At 42.5% G+C, this 22,083-nt stretch overlaps 3 protein-coding genes across 8 annotated transcripts in view; 2 read left to right on the forward strand and 1 right to left on the reverse strand.

Annotated features, from left to right (window-relative positions):
* musk (muscle, skeletal, receptor tyrosine kinase) overlaps positions 1–22,083 on the reverse strand; it is a 93,825-nt gene that overhangs the window by 24,509 nt on the left and 47,233 nt on the right. The window lies entirely within an intron of this gene.
* On the forward strand, positions 3,231–7,566 carry LOC142935540 (uncharacterized). Of its 5 annotated transcripts, none has more exons than XM_076079960.1 (3): positions 3,231–3,484; positions 4,934–5,911; positions 5,996–7,566. In XM_076079960.1, exons 1-3 carry the CDS (start codon positions 3,313–3,315, stop codon positions 6,661–6,663), a joined length of 1,818 nt encoding a protein of 605 aa, XP_075936075.1. In that variant the 5' UTR covers positions 3,231–3,312; the 3' UTR covers positions 6,664–7,566. The 5 variants fall into 5 exon arrangements, with proteins under 5 accessions (XP_075936075.1, XP_075936076.1, XP_075936077.1 ...); XM_076079961.1 differs by having other exon boundaries at positions 4,934–5,327; positions 5,484–7,566; XM_076079962.1 differs by having other exon boundaries at positions 4,934–5,327; positions 5,574–7,566.
* LOC142935542 (uncharacterized) lies at positions 15,568–20,617 on the forward strand. Its single transcript, XM_076079964.1, has 2 exons — positions 15,568–15,850; positions 18,153–20,617. The coding sequence occupies exons 1-2, from the start codon at positions 15,679–15,681 to the stop codon at positions 19,712–19,714; spliced, it is 1,734 nt and encodes a 577-aa protein (XP_075936079.1). The 5' UTR covers positions 15,568–15,678; the 3' UTR covers positions 19,715–20,617.

The raw sequence follows: 22,083 nt of genomic DNA on the forward strand, positions 1-22,083 counted from the left end.
GAACATTTATTTAAACCAGATGTTGAATCAGAAAACGAATCAAATATAAAGCTTGAGTTTAATCTGTGATCCGTCTTCACTGTTTACATGTTGAAAAAAAATCTCATCAGTCCGATCGGCTGCAGCGTCCAATCACATAACAGATGAACAATGAGGGGGCGTGTCGGCCATTAAAAGACTTCCTGTAAGTCTGTTCTTGTGGGTCCTCGCTCATGGCTCCTCAGAGATCCCTCCTCCTTCCTCGATCCTCGATCCTCAGAGCTAAATAAGAGCTTTGGGACGGCCGTCAATATGGCGGCGCAGAACAACTTCCGGTTCAAGCGAGGATCGAGGAACGAGGAAATGAGAATTAAGAGACTTGGGATGTACCCTATATGTCTCGTCATCCTATCTTGTCTCAGACAGCTGACAGTACACGTGCAGCAAAGGTAGCAGAGGAGTATGTGAACTTCATTGCAAGTCATGCAACACCTAAAGCCATGACACTCACGGAGATCAAGAGAGAGACACTCGCTGACCCAATCCTTCAAGAGATTAGTGCTCACATCAGACACAACACATGGCACCAGAGTGACAAGTCACGACATGCTGACATAGTAAAGCAGTTCAGACAAGTTAGCAGTGAACTAACAACATCACATGCATCAGACATTGTACTGCGGGGCACTAGAATAGTAATTCCCACGGCCCTACAAGATAGAGTGTTACAGCTAGCCCATGAAGGACATCAGGGCATTGTCAAAACCAAATCCCTACTCAGAACCAAGGTTTGGTTTCCAGACATTGATCGCAAAGCAGAAGCAGTAGTACGCAGTTGTCTTGCATGTCAAGCAAACACGCCAGTTGCACATACTGAGCCACTAAAAATGTCCGTTCTGCCAGAAGCTCCTTGGCATAGTGTTAGTGCAGACTTCTATGGACCACTTCCAACTGGAGAGTACTTGCTTGTCATCACGGATGATTACACACGCTACCCAGTTGTAGAGAGCATAAGGTCAACCTCGGCTAACACAGTTATTCCGGTCATGGACAAAGTTTTCTCCATGTTTGGGATCCCCAGAGTTGTGAAAACTGATAATGGTCCCCCATTCAACAGTGACCAGTTCTCCCAGTTTGCAGAGCATCTAGGATTCCACCACCGCCGGATCACACCGCTGTGGCCTCAAGCTAATGCTACAGCTGAAAGATTCATGCGCACCCTAGGCAAAGCTATTCGTGTGGCCGAAACACAAGGCATTCCCTGGAAACAACGACTGAACATCTTTCTACGTGAGTATCGATCCACACCTCACAGCACAACAGAAAGCTCACCTGCTGAACTGTTGTTCCAACGTAAAATGTACACAAAGATTCCTTCAATCGCTCACACTGCAAGGAACTGTTCAGACTCTGAAGTGAGAGCAAGGGACAACAAGGCTAAAGCCAAGATGAAATCTCATGCAGACTCTCATCGTAATGCTACACCACACACTCTCACTCCAGGTGACGCTGTGCTTCATCGTCAGCCCAAGCACAACAAGCTCACTGCACCGTATAACAGTAAGCCATACACGGTGACCAAAGTCAAAGGCTCCATGATCACAGCAGCCAGAAGTGGACACTTCATTGTCAGGAATTCTTCATTCTTCAAGAAGATCACTCCAGAAGTAATGGACATCTCACCAGATCCCGATGATGAGGATTGTGATTACAGTGATGCCTCAAATACCTCAACAACACCGAGATACCCCTCAAGGCACAACAGACGTCCTCCCGCCTACCTACAGGACTATAGGTAGATTATGGACTGTTAAACGTGGACAATCTCTTGGCTGCATACAATAAATATGCTCAGGGACATGGACACTAATTTTATCTGTTGTGAACTTAAAAAGGTACTGATTTAGCCAAGTTTGAGAAGTTAAGTGTTTGTTAAACATTTCTATAAGACAGAGTGTAAAATTTATGTTTTAAGGGATAGAGTTAATACAGAGCTGCCATACCCCTAGATGAGTACAATGTTCAGTACAGTAAATAGAGTTGTTGAAGTTTGAGTAATATGTAAGAGCAAGCCTAGTTTAAGAATGTCAAGTTTTAGGTATTTCTTTAAAAATAAAAAAAGGGCAATGTGATGTTCACAGTAGAACCACGCCACCTTGTGGGCGGAACAAGATATACACGGTCAGTCAGCAAGACCGCATGAACAGCGTGTATACGAAGCTCGGAATAAAAGCCTGTTGCAGTGCATCAAGTCGTTGTTCGTCTGGGTCATAATTACAATACAGAAACATTACAACACCTGTCAAACAAATCCTCAAAACCCCCATAAGCGTAGCTCCTATTGCTCCGATATTAAAGCTGGAGAGGAAGGATGACTTGAAGAACTGATCATGTGAAAATTGTGTCTGTAGTGTAAAAAATCTGGCTTCACTGGCGATCTAGAAACGGGGTACCGTGTTCTGTGGAAGATGTTCTTGAAGTAAGATTTAGCATTGGTCTCTATGGAGCAGATAGTTGGTTTTCCTCTCAATTAAAAGCTGTTTTTCCAAATGTGTAAATCTGTTGGATTCCACTCTCATTCTTCTAGACCAGCACACGATTAGCTAACTTTTTACTGAAAAATAATGCATGAAGAGTGAAAATTGTGGAGTCAGTGGCAAAAGACAAATATCTTTTTTCACAAGAATCTCAAGCTGCTCTTCACTCTAGCAGTGACATCACACTCTGAGCTGTGCAATACACACACATTATAAAGTCAGAAAAGGACTGAAAAAAATCATAAAAGTTTAAATATGACAGTTCAAAAAGTATAAAACATATCAGAAAGCTTATAACATACAATAATAGCTCATGGTTTTCTCAACATTTTAAAGTTGAAATGGTGTCTGTAGCTGAACGTATGAGGAAGAAGAAGGATTTGAAAGTTGAAGAAGTTGAGGAGGATTTGAAAATGTTCTCCATTCAAAACATTTTTTCAAAAAGCTTAAAGGTTAAAAACATAAAACGTCGTAGCCGGCATGTCCTTAAAGAGCTGAACATTTTGATAGTTGAACGGTTTCTGTAGCTTAAGAAATGTGGAAGGAGATACCTGCCAAAAAACGCTGAATCATCATTCCAACAAATATGGTGTTTCAAACTCCAGTGCAGTAGGCGGCGGTATGCACGTGCTATCAGTTTGATATCTGCCATTCAAACCGAGAGAAGAAGGAGAACTCCGTTCTAACCGAACTCAGCGGAAGTAAACACAACACACGCCTTACCTGTATGCACGTGCAGGGATAGCCACAGTGTTGTATTCGCGCAGATGCATATTTAATTTGTTTTTACACAACAATGTCTTCAGTTGAGTATTTGAGAGAGTTTGTCAACGAGCGACTATCTGCTGCTGCTGAAGAAATATTCAGAGTTTTTGAAAAAACTATCTTCGAGTACGAGGAAGAGATGGACCGTCAGCGCAGACTGTTGGATATCGCTTGGAAACCTGTAATAAAGTTACACAGGATAGGTGAGTACAACGTCATCATTGTAATACCACTAAACAGAGAAATGCCACTTAATTAAAATTGTTTAAATGTGTGCTGGTATTAATCAATGCTGCATTCACGTGGATTCAGGCAGATGGTAGACAGCAAACCAGGGCCCCATTCCTCGTACGTGGTTCAGCAACCGGTCGATCAAATGTCCTATTAGCAGCCTAAATTAACGAGATGATTATGTCGGTTTCTCCAAGGCTGATCCTCTCAAACAGTCTCGTTAATTCGACCCAGACGATCAGGATAATTGCGCGTGCCCGTCCTACGTCAAAAGGGGGAAGCTTCGATCACCGAAACCATGATTTTCTAACAGTACAATGTTAAATAAACTTAAAGAAAGAGCCTCTTTTTACTCTGCTGACGAGCAGGAGATGATCATGAACGCATATGAGGAATTCAAGACCATAATCACGGCTAAATCTAACACTGCCACCGCTGGCTCCAGAAGGTCTGTAAATAAATGATTCCTTGTCGGCAGAATGGATAGCGCTCGTATAGGAAGTCATCATGATGTGATAACGGATCTTGGCGATGTGGAAGAACTCTCTCCCAATAAAACACTAATCTAACTAATATCGCTCCTTCATCAGTGGATCTCTGAGGAAGGGAGCTGTACATTAATGCAATAGAGGCTTCTTAGTTTGCTCAGCTGGTTTTAATGGATCACCGTGTGTCTCACTTTACATGCATTTCTGGAACTCCCGTATAACCCCCAGTATATGCACAAGCGCATTAGACTACCGTATATGACAGGAGCTGCCATTTCTTCCGGGGGAGTGACCAGCTTATCCAGCTACCCTCACTTAGCCTGCCCCGGAGCAGGTTCAAGCTTATGGATGTGTTGCCATGGTGATTTTGCCGAACTTGCTTCGTGGAACCGAAAAGCCTGATCTACGTCATCTTATCCTGAAAAGTGTCCGGCTAACTAAGTTAGCCACGAACGAGGAACGGGGCCCAGGTCTTGTTAGATGAGAACAGGTTGGTAACATCAGGTGAGGCAGACAGAAAATACTGGAAACTGTACACTTGTCGTCCAAAGTTTTAAAAAAAAGTTTTCTCTTTTTGTCATAATGGAATAATATATATTTGGTCCAACTATTTAGTGACTATTGTTTTATTTAATTATTCACAGACTGTAGCGTTATATAGCTAAAACATGTGCTTTCTCTTCATAATCGATTGCAAACTTAAGCAACTATCTCCAGTGTGAGGGAGCTACGTAACATTCGGTTGCAAATTCTATTTATTCCAATACTGATCCCGGTATTCTCTTCCGGGTTCACCTAATTTTACCGTCCTGTCCTCGTCCACTGTCATGATATCTGGTGTGCTGTATGCCTGGTTTCATGTGAATGCACTGTTTGCATTTTTCCTTCAACATCACAGTCGTATCCTATTGATGTTGCTCTCTGTCCCTCCAGAGCTCCCACAGCAACATGTCTGTAAGGAGGAGGAGGTTCTCTCCGACCAGCAGCTCTGTATTCAAGAGAGGAACTCCAGTCTGGACCAAGAGGACCCAGATCCTCCACAGATCAAAGAGGAACAGGAGGAACTCTGCACCAGTCAGGAGGGAGAGCAGCTTGAGCTGAAGCAGGAGACTGAGACCTTCATGTTGACTCCTAATGAGGAAAGTAACCACACTGAACCAGAACCAACAAGAGACCCCCAGCTCCTCTCCAACAACTCTCATGTAGCTGAGAGCCAAGATCAGAAAGGAAGCGAGCATGAAGACTCAGAATCAACTAGCGATTCAGAGCCAGAACCAAAGAAAAGACAACAGAAAAGCAGAAGTCACTGTAACGATATTAACAACTTGTCAAAGACTTGCAGTGATCCTCAAACAGGTAAAGCACTTTTCCAATGTGACACGTGTGGGGAAGCTTTCAAGTTCAGGTCGCATTTCGACAAACACCTGAGAACCCACTCAGATGAGAAGTCACATTGTTGCAGCTTCTGTGAGAAAAGATTCAGTAAGATATCCTCATTGAAGGCTCATCAAAAAATCCACACAAGTGACAAGCTGTATTCTTGCAAAACATGTGGAAAAGATTTCAGACAAAGAGGTAACATGTTGGTTCACATGAGAACACACACAGGTGAGAAGCCGTATTCTTGCAAAACATGTGGAAAAGATTTCAGACGAAGAAGTGACATGTTGGTTCACATGAGAACACACACAGGTGAGAAGCCGTATTCTTGCAAAACATGTGGAAAAGATTTTGGACATAGTAGTAACTTGATAGAACACATGAGAACACACACAGGTGAGAAGCCGTATTCTTGCAAAACATGTGGAAAAGATTTTGGACAAAGTAGTCACCTGATAGAACACATGAGAACACACACAGGTGAGAAGCCGTATTCTTGCAAAACATGTGGAAAAGATTTCAGACAAAGAGGTGCCATGTTAGTTCACATGAGAACACACACAGGTGAGAAGCCGTATTCTTGCAAAACATGTGGAAAAGATTTCAGACACAGAGGTGACATGTTGGTTCACATGAGAACACACACAGGTGAGAAGCCGTATTCTTGCAAAACATGTGGAAATGATTTCATACGAAGAAGTGACATGTTGGTTCACATGGCAACACACACAGGTGAGAATCCGTATTCTTGCAAAACATGTGGAAAAGATTTCAGACGAAGAGGTACCATGTTGGTTCACATGAGAACACACACAGGTGAGAAGCCGTATTCTTGCAAAACATGTGGAAAAGATTTTGGACAAAGTAGTCACCTGATAGAACACATGAGAACACACACAGGTGAGAAGCCGTATTCTTGCAAAACATGTGGAAAAGATTTCAGACGAAGAGGTGCCATGTTGGTTCACATGAGAACACACACAGGTGAGAAGCCGTATTCTTGCAAAACATGTGGAAAAGATTTCAGACACAGAGGTGACATGTTGGTTCACATGAGAACACACACAGGTGAGAAGCCGTATTCTTGCAAAACATGTGGAAAAGATTTCAGACGAAGAGGTACCATGTTGGTTCACATGAGAACACACACAGGTGAGAAGCCGTATTCTTGCAAAACATGTGGACAAGAGTTCAGATACAGAGGTGACATGTTGGTTCACATGACAAGAGCCCACACGGGAGGAGCCGTACCTCTGAAAGACCTGCGGGAAGAGATACTGTGATTGCCATCAATTGGCAAGGCATAAAAGATTGCATACAGACAAGTAGCCTTGTATTTGCAAAATACACGGGAGACAATTCAGTTCTTGAGTTCATTGTTCCTGCAAATGTTTGACCAATTTGATTTTTCTTTTGTTTTTAGAATGTATTTACTTCAGTAATCTGAGTAGATTGTGAACAGTGATGTTTAGGCTGAGAGCCTCTCTGTATTGGTGAGTCAGTCATTTTGTCATCAGTACAATAGACAACTTTTCTTTTTTGTCTACGTTTCATTTATTTTATATTTTTTATTTCTTGTAATCGCATCAACTTGATGAAATTGTTTTGGGTTTTAGAGGTGGCACACAAACACAAATTGTAGATGGTGTGCTACATGGTGCTGTGAAAGAATCTGCCTCAGCAATAGTAAGGAAAAGTGAATGAACAGTGAGGATCAGGGCTCAAAGGGAAGTGAGCAACGAAATGCCCTTTTTTGATCTCATGTTTGTATTCTAACAATAAAGCGTTGGGAGGTGATGATGTAAGAATACCAGATTCACACTGAGGTCTAAAGCTTTACGTATATTCTGTTCATCAAGGCTGCAGATGTGTCTCACTGACCTCGAGAGTAAAAGTAGTCATAGTGAAGAATAGTTATTCTACGAGTGTTATACCATGTGAGAGGTGTTTCAATGTTTCATCTCACTGGCTGTAGATTGTTAATTAATGATTTAATACCGTAGCTGATGGATCCTGATAGTTCGATCATTGGAGCTGCCTTATGTTGAACAAGCTGTGGTGGAATGTAACTACATTTACCTAAATACTGTATTGATGTACAACGTTTTGTCCTCAGATGGTGAAGATTTCATGGAAATTACACATGAAATATTGAACATTAGAAAATAAAAATCGATTTGAAGGTATTTGTACTTTGATTCTGCCTACTTTCATTGTATGTTCCATATACTTTACAGGCAAATATTGTACTTTTTAGTCCACTACATTTATTTGACAGCTATAGTTATTTGCTGATTAAGATTTTTACAAAATCTGTGGGGCTTTTATTTTGAAACGGGGGAGGGGAAAAGTCCTCTAAAAATCTCTAAGACCTGAATGACTGTATGAGAGAGAGACACAGAGTGAAAGAGACACAGACATAAAGATAGAGGAGAGCGAGAGACAGAGACAGAGTAAGAGAGAGAGGGAGGGAGACAGACAGTTTGATGGAGTGAGGGGGACAGACAGGTCTAACGATCTTGCCCTGAATATCTCCAAGTCATGTGTGTCTGTGTTTATCAACTTCACTAATTAGCTCAATCAAAAATACCTGTGTGCCTGCAGCCTTAACGTGGAGATAAAGCTGTGAAATACCTGTGATATTCACAGTAGAACCACGCCACCTTGTGGGCAGAACAAGATATACACGGTCAGTCAGCAAGACCGCATGAACAGCGTGTATACGAAGCTCGGAATAAAAGCCTGTTGCAGTGCATCAAGTCGTTGTTCGTCTGGGTCATAATTAGAATACAGAAACATTACATTGGCGACGAGGAGTAAACGGAAGGACTCAAAGAGAAAAAAAATGAGGGGAGAACGACGGACATGCGGATGAGTGCGGCTAGGCCAAGCTAGCTAAGCTAACACAGACACGTGGATGGTAGTCGGCACACCGCAGCAAGAATGGCAGGAAACACCGCTGCTCTCCCACCTTTCGACACCGAAACTGACCCTGTCTCTGTCGGATCTCGCTGGAATAAATGGGTGCAAAGGTTTGAAAATTACACCACTGCAATGAACATTGGCGGAGATGCTAGGCTCAAAGCGTTATTGCTACATATAGCAGGAGAACGAGTGCATGATATTTACGACACATTAGCAGCAGAAGATGACGAATATGCAGACACAAAGCAGAAGTTATCTGGATATTTCTCTCCTAAGAAAAATGTACAGTATCAAGTGTATATCTTCAGAAAAACTGTACAGGAACCAGGAGAAAATTTGGACAGTTATCACACTAGGCTGAGGATGTTAGCTAAGAACTGTGAATTTGCAAGTGTCGAGGCAGAGATTAAAACGCAAATCATACAAAGCTGTACATCATCCAGGCTACGCAGGAAAGCGCTAAGGGAGCCTGACCTTAGCCTAGATGAGCTTCTTGATCATGGAACAACACTGGAACTGTCTGAAATGCAAGCGACTGGCATAGAAAGAGGCTCAACAGCTACAGTCAACTGGTTGGATCAAAAGACTACGCAGACGCATCCAAACAGCAGATGGTCGGAAAGAAGACGTTCTGACAACAGCTGCAGGAACTGTGGAAGTAGATATCCTCATGATGGTGAATGCCCTGCTAGAAACAAACAATGCAGAGCCTGTGGTAAACTAAACCATTTTGCAAAGCAATGTCGTTCTAAAGCCCAAGACGGTGATACAAAACGAACGCAGTACAAGGCTAAGCAACGCCCTAAAAAAGTCCATCACATAACAAAGACGCCAGGTGAGGAAAAAGAGCACAACTCTTCCAGCAGTGATGATGCTTATGTTTTTGCAGTTGATGCTGACAAGACCTCTGAGCTGCCACAGACTCACATCAAGCTAAATGGCAGTAGTATGCTAGTTTTAATTGATTCAGGAGCCACAGCAAACTGTCTTTGAAACAAGTTTAGAGAAATTGATTCCACGTCCACAACTAAGCCCCACCAGCACCAAGATCTACCCCTTCCGCTCCAAGGTTCCATTGCCTGTCAGTGATGTTTTCAAGTGCAGCGTGGAAAAAGGACAGAAAAGGACATGGTGCACATTCTTTGTAATTAAAGGGGACGGATTCAATATTCTCAGTTACAAAACTTCCAAAGCACTGGGACTGATCAAAATAGTCACAGCAGTATCATCCACACCACAGAGCTGCACAGTCGCAGATGAGCTAGTGGAGAGTCATCCTGTATTGTTTCAAGGGATCGGAAAACTGAAAGACGTTCAGGTAAAGCTTCTGTTGTGGAATATTTCTTATGACTAGTCGGGAGAAGAAAGTGGAGGTTTTCTATCAATATAAAGTAAACAGTTTTGATGAACGATCAAGGTTTGTAAAGTCAATTTATTTGCTTGCAAGCAAAGAGAACAGTCTCACAGACACATTGCAGTGATCTGTAAGAGTGCTCTGCCTAACAGTCACAATGCATGGACATTTATACTCAGACAGCTTCCTGTTATCTGCTTAGCTAACAAGAATACACAAAGAACACAATAAAAGGCAGGTCATCCTTCGAGCCTTAGTATACTTCATTTAAGACAGTCAGGAAGATGCTTTATCTCATGTTTGCAAATCCCTTTGTTCACCGTTTGCCTTACAATAAACAGTTTAAACTCACAACAGATGCTTCCTTTGAAGCCACTGTGACATTGTCAAAATGACCATTGCAGAGACAGGATAGACATTCTTTACCCTCACACATCATATCTGCATGCAAAGGTTTACGCCTTTACAACTTCAGATAACGCGTCACAAAGGAAGTTAAAAGTATTTCAAACAGAGGATCTCTGTTAATCAAAGCCTCTCTGTGTCTGTCTTACGAAGAACAAAGAAACAGTGCACAATGATAACAGATAACAAGACACCTGGATACTAAACTAATTAAAGTCATCTACTGAACCTACAGTTTGGTGTCTGCACTTTTAGGACTTACATTCTTTAAACCTTCACATGAGACTATGACATATTTTCCCATTACACTTCACATAAATCCTGACATTAAGCCTACATGCCAACCACATCCGCCAGAAGGTTGAGGATGAGCTTCAGAAACTGGAGGCAGATGACATCATTGAGGAGGTCACTGGCCCGACACCATGGGTCTCCCCTATTGTCGCTCCTCCCAAGCCTAAAGACCCTGACAAAGTAAGACTTTGTGTTGACATGCGCCAAGCTAACACGGCTATAGAGAGGGAACGCCACATCACTCCCACCATGGACGATGTGATACATGAGTTGAATGGAGCAACTGTGTTTTCCAAACTGTATTTGAGAGCTGGATACCACCAGCTAGAGCTTCATCCAGACAGCAGATACATCACTACCTTCACCACTCACCTTGGATTGAGGCGCTACAAGAGACTGAGTTTTGGCATATCGTCTGCTGCTGAGGTATTTCAAAATGCCATATGCCAAACACTGCAATGTCTCTCTGGTGTGAAAAACCTCAGCAATGACATCATCGTCTACGGTGCCTCCCAGACTGAACATGACAACAACCTCCGAGCACTGTTCCAGAGACTCAGGGAAAGCGGTCTCACACTCAATCGTGACAAATGTGAGTTCAACAAGTCCAGGCTCGAGTTCTTTGGTTTCATCTTCTCTGCAGAGGGTGTCTCAGCTGATCCCAAGAAAGTCATTGCAGTTCAGCAAGCTGCAGACCCCCAGAATCCAGGTGAAATCAGGAGTCTGCTGGGCATGGCCAACTATTGCTCCAGATGTATCAAAGACTTCTCCTCCATTTCAGAACCACTGCGCAAGCTCACCAGAAAAGACACACCCTGGGTATGGGGCCCAGAACAGCAAGTTGCATTACAGACACTGAAAGACAGCCTAACCAGTGACACTACTATGTCATACTTTTACCCAGGTAGAGAGACAGAACTGATTGTGGATGCTAGCCCTGTTGGACTGGGTGCAATCCTCTGCCAAAAAGATGAAAAAGGGGTGAAGTACGTGCTAGCATATGCTAGTCGGTCTCTCAGCGATGTGGAGAGGAGATACTCCCAAACAGAATAGGAGGCGCTGGCCATTGTGTGGAGCTGTGAGCATTTCCACCTGTACATCTATGGTCATCCTTTAACTCTAGTGACAGATCACAAAGCACTGGAAATCATATGGAACAATCCCAGGTCAAAACCACCCGCCAGGATTGAGAGATGGGGACTGAGGATTCAGCCCTACAACTTCAAGGTGGAATACCGAAAGGGAGCCGACAACCCAGCTGACTATGGGTACATCCCAAGTCTCTTAATTGCATCCCCGTTTCCCTCACTTGGGTCCTTTCCTTGCATCTTAGTCCCTCCCACCAGGGATGCATGGAGGAAACCATGCGAGGAGAGAGGAACGAGGAAATATGTTTTAAGAGTCATGAGACGTCCTTTCCTCAGTTGCGTCACGTGAAGCGACGTCTGTTTCTGATGACGGAGGATCAGCTGATCACAGCTGGATCAGCTGTCAGTCGGCTTTAAGCTGGAGAGACTTTTGAGAAGTTTGTGTCTGTTCACATGATCACTGTACTTAATAATAGTAACTAATAATACTAATAACTAATAAAGACACACAGTAATCACCACTGTAGAGGTGTTTCTCTCTGTAGTCTGTTAACAAACTGTGTCCTATGTTCTGTTTATAAGCGCAGGATCCATTTCTACCGGCGGAATGCGATCGTCTTATTTATGAATTATTTGCGTCTGTACGTTTTGAAATTCAGATTGTGACGTCGATATTAAATAACCCAGAATATGATTATTGTTTCTCTTAAATGATAAAACTCATCAAACCCGACAATCAGGAATGAACAGCCTCACATGACTGAATGAAATGATGATAAATGATGTAAAAAGTGTTTCGTCTCTCCAGCTCTCTCTGACTTTAATTGTTTCCATAATAAAAGTTCAGATCATGAAAACACAAATCTTTCTAATAAATGAAGAAAGTTGTTTGTGGTCCTTTTGTTGTTCAGTCTACAATGAACATTTATTTAAACCAGATGTTGAATCAGAAAACGAATCAAATATAAAGCTTGAGTTTAATCTGTGATCCGTCTTCACTGTTTACATGTTGAAAAAAAATCTCATCAGTCCGATCGGCTGCAGCGTCCAATCACATAACAGATGAACAATGAGGGGGCGTGTCGGCCATTAAAAGACTTCCTGTAAGTCTGTTCTCGTGGGTCCTCGCTCATGGCTCCTCAGAGATCCCTCCTCCTTCCTCCATCCTCGATCCTCAGAGCTAAATAAGAGCTTTGGGACGGCCGTCAATATGGCGGCGCAGAACAACTTCCGGTTCAAGCGAGGATCGAGGAGCGAGGAAATGAGAATTAAGAGACTTGGGATGTACCCTATATGTCTCGTCATCCTATCTTGTCTCAGACAGCTGACAGTACATGTGCAGCAAAGGTAGCAGAGGAGTATGTGAACTTCATTGCAAGTCATGCAACACCTAAAGCCATGACACTCACGGAGATCAAGAGAGAGACACTCGCTGACCCAATCCTTCAAGAGATTAGTGCTCACATCAGACACAACACATGGCACCAGAGTGACAAGTCACGACATGCTGACATAGTAAAGCAGTTCAGACAAGTTAGCAGTGAACTAACAACATCACATGCATCAGACATTGTACTGCGGGGCACTAGAATAGTAATTCCCACGGCCCTACAAGATAGAGTGTTACAGCTAGCCCATGAAGGACATCAGGGCATTGTCAAAACCAAATCCCTACTCAGAACCAAGGTTTGGTTTCCAGACATTGATCGCAAAGCAGAAGCAGTAGTACGCAGTTGTCTTGCATGTCAAGCAAACACGCCAGTTGCACATACTGAGCCACTAAAAATGTCCGTTCTGCCAGAAGCTCCTTGGCATAGTGTTAGTGCAGACTTCTATGGACCACTTCCAACTGGAGAGTACTTGCTTGTCATCACGGATGATTACACACGCTACCCAGTTGTAGAGAGCATAAGGTCAACCTCGGCTAACACAGTTATTCCGGTCATGGACAAAGTTTTCTCCATGTTTGGGATCCCCAGAGTTGTGAAAACTGATAATGGTCCCCCATTCAACAGTGACCAGTTCTCCCAGTTTGCAGAGCATCTAGGATTCCACCACCGCCGGATCACACCGCTGTGGCCTCAAGCTAATGCTACAGCTGAAAGATTCATGCGCACCCTAGGCAAAGCTATTCGTGTGGCCGAAACACAAGGCATTCCCTGGAAACAACGACTGAACATCTTTCTACGTGAGTATCGATCCACACCTCACAGCACAACAGAAAGCTCACCTGCTGAACTGTTGTTCCAACGTAAAATGTACACAAAGATTCCTTCAATCGCTCACACTGCAAGGAACTGTTCAGACTCTGAAGTGAGAGCAAGGGACAACAAGGCTAAAGCCAAGATGAAATCTCATGCAGACTCTCATCGTAATGCTACACCACACACTCTCACTCCAGGTGACGCTGTGCTTCATCGTCAGCCCAAGCACAACAAGCTCACTGCACCGTATAACAGTAAGCCATACACGGTGACCAAAGTCAAAGGCTCCATGATCACAGCAGCCAGAAGTGGACACTTCATTGTCAGGAATTCTTCATTCTTCAAGAAGATCACTCCAGAAGTAATGGACATCTCACCAGATCCCGATGATGAGGATTGTGATTACAGTGATGCCTCAAATACCTCAACAACACCGAGATACCCCTCAAGGCACAACAGACGTCCTCCCGCCTACCTACAGGACTATAGGTAGATTATGGACTGTTAAACGTGGACAATCTCTTGGCTGCATACAATAAATATGCTCAGGGACATGGACACTAATTTTATCTGTTGTGAACTTAAAAAGGTACTGATTTAGCCAAGTTTGAGAAGTTAAGTGTTTGTTAAACATTTCTATAAGACAGAGTGTAAAATTTATGTTTTAAGGGATAGAGTTAATACAGAGCTGCCATACCCCTAGATGAGTACAATGTTCAGTACAGTAAATAGAGTTGTTGAAGTTTGAGTAATATGTAAGAGCAAGCCTAGTTTAAGAATGTCAAGTTTTAGGTATTTCTTTAAAAATAAAAAAAGGGCAATGTGATGTTCACAGTAGAACCACGCCACCTTGTGGGCGGAACAAGATATACACGGTCAGTCAGCAAGATCACATGAACAGCGTGTATACGAAGCTCGGAATAAAAGCCTGTTGCAGTGCATCAAGTCGTTGTTCGTCTGGGTCATAATTACAATACAGAAACATTACAACACCTGTCAAACAAATCCTCAAAACCCCCATAAGCGTAGCTCCTATTGCTCCGATATTAAAGCTGGAGAGGAAGGATGACTTGAAGAACTGATCATGTGAAAATTGTGTCTGTAGTGTAAAAAATCTGGCTTCACTGGCAATCTAGAAACGGGGTACCGTGTTTTGTGGAAGATGTTCTTGAAGTAAGATTTAGCATTGGTCTCTATGGAGCAGATAGTTGGTTTTCCTCTCAATTAAAAGCTGTTTTTCCAAATGTGTAAATCTGTTGGATTCCACTCTCATTCTTCTAGACCAGCACACGATTAGCTAACTTTTTACTGAAAAATAATGCATGAAGAGTGAAAATTGTGGAGTCAGTGGCAAAAGACAAATATCTTTTTTCACAAGAATCTCAAGCTGCTCTTCACTCTAGCAGTGACATCACACTCTGAGCTGTGCAATACACACCCATTATAAAGTCAGAAAAGGACTGAAAAAAATCATAAAAGTTTAAATATGACAGTTCAAAAAGTATAAAACATATCAGAAAGCTTATAACATACAATAATAGCTCATGGTTTTCTCAACATTTTAAAGTTGAAATGGTGTCTGTAGCTGAACGTATGAGGAAGAAGAAGGATTTGAAAGTTGAAGAAGTTGAGGAGGATTTGAAAATGTTCTCCATTCAAAACATTTTTTCAAAAAGCTTAAAGGTTAAAAACATAAAACGTCGTAGCCGGCATGTCCTTAAAGAGCTGAACATTTTGATAGTTGAACGGTTTCTGTAGCTTAAGAAATGTGGAAGGAGATACCTGCCAAAAAACGCTGAATCAGCATTCCAACAAATATGGCGTTTCAAACTCCAGTGCAGTAGGCGGCGGTATGCACGTGCTATCAGTTTGATATCTGCCATTCAAACCGAGAGAAGAAGGAGAACTCCGTTCTAACCGAACTCAGCGGAAGTAAACACAACACACGCCTTACCTGTATGTACATGCAGGGATAGCCGACAGTGTTGTATTCGCGCAGATGCATATTTCATTTGTTTTTACACAACAATGTCTTCAGTTGAGTATTTGAGAGAGTTTGTCAACGAGCGACTATCTGCTGCTGCTGAAGAAATATTCAGAGTTTTTGAAAAAACTATCTTCGAGTACGAGGAAGAGATGGACCGTCAGCGCAGACTGTTGGATATCGCTTGGAAACCTGTAATAAAGTTACACAGGATAGGTGAGTACAACGTCATCATTGTAATACCACTAAACAGAGAAATGCCACTTAATTAAAATTGTTTAAATGTGTGCTGGTATTAATCAATGCTGCATTCACGTGGATTCAGGCAGATGGTAGACAGCAAACCAGGGCCCCATTCCTCGTACGTGGTTCAGCAAGGTCGATCAAATGTCCTATTAGCAGCCTAAATTAACGAGATGATTATGTCGGTTTCTCCAAGGCTGATCCTCTCAAACAGTCTCGTTAATTCGACCCAGACGATCAGGATAATTGCGCGTGCCCGTCCTACGTCAAAAGGGGGAAGCGTCGATCACCGAAACCATGATTTTCTAACAGTACAATGTTAAATAAACTTAAAGAAAGAGCCTCTTTTTACTCTGCTGACGAGCAGGAGATGATCATGAACGCATATGAGGAATTCAAGACCATAATCACGGCTAAATCTAACACTGCCACCGCTGCGAGGGCGAGACAAGAAGCACGGCAAAATATCACAGACAACTTAAATGCGTAAGTGTTGGGAAATGTATCGGCTAATTGTAATGCCTCATCACCCCAATCAATCAGATTATATGTCTTTAAATGTGACTGCTGGCAGTAGGCTTAATGGCTCATTGGATGATTCTTATCATCCAATGAGATATAGCGGAAATAATTATCTCAACTCTTTCAGAATAAGTAGATAAAACAAGCCCAAAGAGTATCTAATTGATACTCATTAATATGAGGATATATGTACTGTATGCGCGTATGTATCATGTAGCCTACTATATATATGTGTATATACATGTCTGTGTAGATTACCATATAGAACTAGGAGTTTGAATCTGTGTGTGTGAATCTCTGTATGGGCGGATCAGTGTGTGTGTATTATTCATGATCAGAAATTCAATCAATTGAAGCAGTGAAAAGAAATAGTGTGATTCTCTCTATTCTTATCATGAGTCCACCTTAATCATTTTCTACAACAATGATATGCTGGTGTACTAATAACACTGTCATATAATTATGAGTGCTTTTAACCCCATGTATGCAACGCAGCCATCAAGAGGACATGGGAGCAAGTAAACACTATAAGCACAAACGCATTATTCAGAATGGTGAGTCAATATGTGCCATGGTAATGTATTGAACACATCCATCAGTTCATTAAGCGCTAAATAAACTTTACGAACAGCACGGCATGCAGCGGCTTTCCCGATGTTCTCCGCATCGCCGACATTGTACAAAAATGTACCACTCGCAGAACAGCTCAAGGCTGCATCCAGTGTGTGAGACAGTCAGTGCTCGGCTGCAGCGTGTGGTGTTCAATGTATGGCTCCAGAAGGTCTGTAAATAAATGATTCCTTGTCGGCAGAATGGATAGCGCTCGTATAGGAAGTCATCATGATGTGATAACGGATCTTGGCGATGTGGAAGAACTCTCTCCCTATAAAACACTAATCTAACTAATATCGCTCCTTCATCAGTGGATCTCTGAGGAAGGGAGCTGTACATTAATGCAATAGAGGCTTCTTAGTTTGCTCAGCTGGTTTTAATGGATCACCATGTGTCTCACTTTACATGCATTTCTGGAACTCCCGTATAACCCCCAGTATATGCACAAGCGCATTAGACTACCGTAAATGACAGGAGCTGCCATTTCTTCCGGGGGAGTGACCAGCTTATCCAGCTACCCTCACTTAGCCTGCCCCGGAGCAGGTTCAAGCTTATGGATGTGTTGCCATGGTGATTTTGCCGAACTTGCTTCGTGGAACCGAAAAGCCTGATCTACGTCATCTTATCCTGAAAAGTGTCCGGCTAACTAAGTTAGCCACGAACGAGGAACGGGGCCCAGGTCTTGTTAGATGAGAACAGGTTGGTAACATCAGGTGAGGCAGACAGAAAATACTGGAAACGGTACACTTGTCGTCCAAAGTTTAAAAAAATGTTTTCTCTTTTTGTCATAATGGAATAATATATATTTGGTCTAACTATTTAGTGACTATTGTTTTATTTAATTATTCACAGACTGTAGCGTTATATAGCTAAAACATGTGCTTTATCTTAATAATCGATTGCAAACTTAAGCAACTATCTCCAGTGTGAGGGAGCTACGTAACATTCGGTTGCAAATTCTATTTATTCCAATACTGATCCCGGTATTCTCTTCCGGGTTCACCTAATTTTACCGTCCTGTCCTCGTCCACTGTCATGATATCTGGTGTGCTGTATGCCTGGTTTCATGTGAATGCACTGTTTGCATTTTTCCTTCAACATCACAGTCGTATCCTATTGATGTTGCTCTCTGTCCCTCCAGAGCTCCCACAGCAACATGTCTGTAAGGAGGAGGAGGTTCTCTCCGACCAGCAGCTCTGTATTCAGGAGAGGAACTCCAGTCTGGACCAAGAGGACCCAGATCCTCCACAGATCAAAGAGGAACAGGAGGAACTCTGCACCAGTCAGGAGGGAGAGCAGCTTGAGCTGAAGCAGGAGACTGAGACCTTCATGTTGACTCCTAATGAGGAAAGTAACCACACTGAACCAGAACCAACAAGAGACCCCCAGCTCCTCTCCAACAACTCTCATGTAGCTGAGAGCCAAGATCAGAAAGGAAGCGAGCATGAAGACTCAGAATCAACTAGCGATTCAGAGCCAGAACCAAAGAAAAGACAACAGAAAAGCAGAAGTCACTGTAACGATATTAACAACTTGTCAAAGACTTGCAGTGATCCTCAAACAGGTAAAGCACTTTTCCAATGTGACACGTGTGGAGAAGCTTTCAAGTTCAGGTCGCATTTCGACAAACACCTGAGAACCCACTCAGATGAGAAGTCACATTGTTGCAGCTTCTGTGAGAAAAGATTCAGTAAGATATCCTCATTGAAGGCTCATCAAAAAATCCACACAAGTGACAAGCTGTATTCTTGCAAAACATGTGGAAATGATTTCATACGAAGAAGTGACATGTTGGTTCACATGAGAACACACACAGGTGAGAAGCCGTATTCTTGCAAAACATGTGGAAAAGATTTCAGACGAAGAAGTACCATGTTGGTTCACATGAGAACACACACAGGTGAGAAGCCGTATTCTTGCAAAACATGTGGAAAAGATTTTGGACGTAGTAGTAACTTGATAGAACACATGAGAACACACACAGATGAGAAGCCGTATTCTTGCAAAACATGTGGCAAAGATTTCAGACAAAGAGGTGCCATGTTGGTTCACATGAGAACACACACAGGTGAGAAGCCGTATTCTTGCAAAACATGTGGAAATGATTTCAGACAAAGAGGTGCCATGTTGGTTCACATGAGAACACACACAGGTGAGAAGCCGTATTCTTGCAAAACATGTGGAAAAGAGTTCAGACAAAGCGGTGTCATGTTGGCTCACATGAGAACACACACAGGTGAGAAGCAGTATTCTTGCAAAACATGTGGAAATGATTTCATACGAAGAAGTGACATGTTGGTTCACATGAGAACACACACAGGTGAGAAGCAGTATTCTTGCAAAACATGTGGAAAAGATTTCAGACGAAGAAGTACCATGTTGGTTCACATGAGAACACACACAGGTGAGAAGCCGTATTCTTGCAAAACATGTGGAAAAGATTTTGGACAAAGTAGTCACCTGATAGAACACATGAGAACACACACAGGTGAGAAGCCGTATTCTTGCAAAACATGTGGAAAAGATTTCAGACAAAGATGTACCATGTTGGTTCACATGAGAACACACACAGGTGAGAAGCCGTATTCTTGCAAAACATGTGGACAAGAGTTCAGACACAGAGGTGACATGTTGGTTCACATGACAAGAGCCCACACGGGAGGAGCCGTACCTCTGAAAGACCTGCGGGAAGAGATACTGTGATTGCCATCAATTGGCAAGGCATAAAAGATTGCATACAGACAAGTAGCCTTGTATTTGCAAAATACACGGGAGACAATTCAGTTCTTGAGTTCATTGTTCCTGCAAATGTTTGACCAATTTGATTTTTCTTTTGTTTTTAGAATGTATTTACTTCAGTAATCTGAGTAGATTGTGAACAGTGATGTTTAGGCTGAGAGCCTCTCTGTATTGGTGAGTCAGTCATTTTGTCATCAGTACAATAGACAACTTTTCTTTTTTGTCTACGTTTCATTTATTTTATATTTTTTATTTCTTGTAATCGCATCAACTTGATGAAATTGTTTTGGGTTTTAGAGGTGGCACACAAACACAAATTGTAGATGGTGTGCTACATGGTGCTGTGAAAGAATCTGCCTCAGCAATAGTAAGGAAAAGTGAATGAACAGTGAGGATCAGGGCTCAAAGGGAAGTGAGCAACGAAATGCCCTTTTTTGATCTCATGTTTGTATTCTAACAATAAAGCGTTGGGAGGTGATGATGTAAGAATACCAGATTCACACTGAGGTCTAAAGCTTTACGTATATTCTGTTCATCAAGGCTGCAGATGTGTCTCACTGACCTCGAGAGTAAAAGTAGTCATAGTGAAGAATAGTTATTCTACGAGTGTTATACCATGTGAGAGGTGTTTCAATGTTTCATCTCACTGGCTGTAGATTGTTAATTAATGATTTAATACCGTAGCTGATGGATCCTGATAGTTCGATCATTGGAGCTGCCTTATGTTGAACAAGCTGTGGTGGAATGTAACTACATTTACCTAAATACTGTATTGATGTACAACGTTTTGTCCTCAGATGGTGAAGATTTCATGGAAATTACACATGAAATATTGAACATTAGAAAATAAAAATCGATTTGAAGGTATTTGTACTTTGATTCTGCCTACTTTTATTGTATGTTCCATATACTTTACAGGCAAATATTGTACTTTTTAGTCCACTACATTTATTTGACAGCTATAGTTATTTGCTGATTAAGATTTTTACAAAATCTGTGGGGCTTTTATTTTGAAACGGGGGAGGGGAAAAGTCCTCTAAAAATCTCTAAGACCTGAATGACTGTATGAGAGAGAGACACAGAGTGAAAGAGACACAGACATAAAGATAGAGGAGAGCGAGAGACAGAGACAGAGAGAGAGGGAGGGAGACAGACAGTTTGATGGAGTGAGGGGGACAGACAGGTCTAACGATCTTGCCCTGAATATCTCCAAGTCATGTGTGTCTGTGTTTATCAACTTCACTAATTAGCTCAATCAAAAACACCTGTGTGCCTGCAGCCTTAACGTGGAGATAAAGCTGTGAAATACCTGTGATATTCACAGTAGAACCACGCCACCTTGTGGGCGGAACAAGATATACACGGTCAGTCAGCAAGACCGCATGAACAGCGTGTATACGAAGCTCGGAATAAAAGCCTGTTGCAGTGCATCAAGTCGTTGTTCGTCTGGGTCATAATTACAATACAGAAACATTACATTGGCGACGAGGAGTAAACGGAAGGACTCGAAGAGAAAAAAAATGAGGGGAGAACGACGGACATGCGGATGAGTGCGGCTAGGCCAAGCTAGCTAAGCTAACACAGACACGTGGATGGTAGTCGGCACACCGCAGCAAGAATGGCAGGAAACACCGCTGCTCTCCCACCTTTCGACACCGAAACTGACCCTGTCTCTGTCGGATCTCGCTGGAATAAATGGGTGCAAAGGTTTGAAAATTACACCACTGCAATGAACATTGGCGGAGATGCTAGGCTCAAAGCGTTATTGCTACATATAGCAGGAGAACGAGTGCATGATATTTACGACACATTAGCAGCAGAAGATGACGAATATGCAGACACAAAGCAGAAGTTATCTGGATATTTCTCTCCTAAGAAAAACGTACAGTATCAAGTGTATATCTTCAGAAAAACTGGACAGGAACCAGGAGAAAATTTGGACAGTTATCACACTAGGCTGAGGATGTTAGCTAAGAACTGTGAATTTGCAAGTGTCGAGGCAGAGATTAAAACGCAAATCATACAAAGCTGTACATCATCCAGGCTACGCAGGAAAGCGCTAAGGGAGCCTGACCTTAGCCTAGATGAGCTTCTTGATCATGGAACAACACTGGAACTGTCTGAAATGCAAGCGACTGGCATAGAAAGAGGCTCAACAGCTACAGTCAACTGGTTGGATCAAAAGACTACGCAGACGCATCCAAACAGCAGATGGTCGGAAAGAAGACGTTCTGACAACAGCTGCAGGAACTGTGGAAGTAGATATCCTCATGATGGTGAATGCCCTGCTAGAAACAAACAATGCAGAGCCTGTGGTAAACTAAACCATTTTG

The sequence above is a fragment of the Anarhichas minor genome, unplaced genomic scaffold (genome assembly GCF_050575085.1).
Source record: "Anarhichas minor isolate MPS153535 unplaced genomic scaffold, ASM5057508v1 ptg000073l, whole genome shotgun sequence".
NCBI lineage: Eukaryota > Metazoa > Chordata > Actinopteri > Perciformes > Anarhichadidae > Anarhichas > Anarhichas minor.

Excerpts from the sequence above, each read along its gene's own strand:
- LOC142935540 (XM_076079959.1), top strand. The coding sequence starts at position 3,313 with ATGTCTTCAGTTGAGTATTTGAGAGAGTTTGTCAACGAGCGACTATCT. Across the intron at positions 3,483-4,922 it reads GTAATAAAGTTACACAGGAT|TGTCCCTCCAGAGCTCCCAC; the intron begins AGGTGAGTACAA and ends GATGTTGCTCTC.
- LOC142935542 (XM_076079964.1), top strand. The coding sequence starts at position 15,679 with ATGTCTTCAGTTGAGTATTTGAGAGAGTTTGTCAACGAGCGACTATCT. Across the intron at positions 15,851-18,152 it reads AATAAAGTTACACAGGATAG|AGCTCCCACAGCAACATGTC; the intron begins GTGAGTACAACG and ends CTGTCCCTCCAG.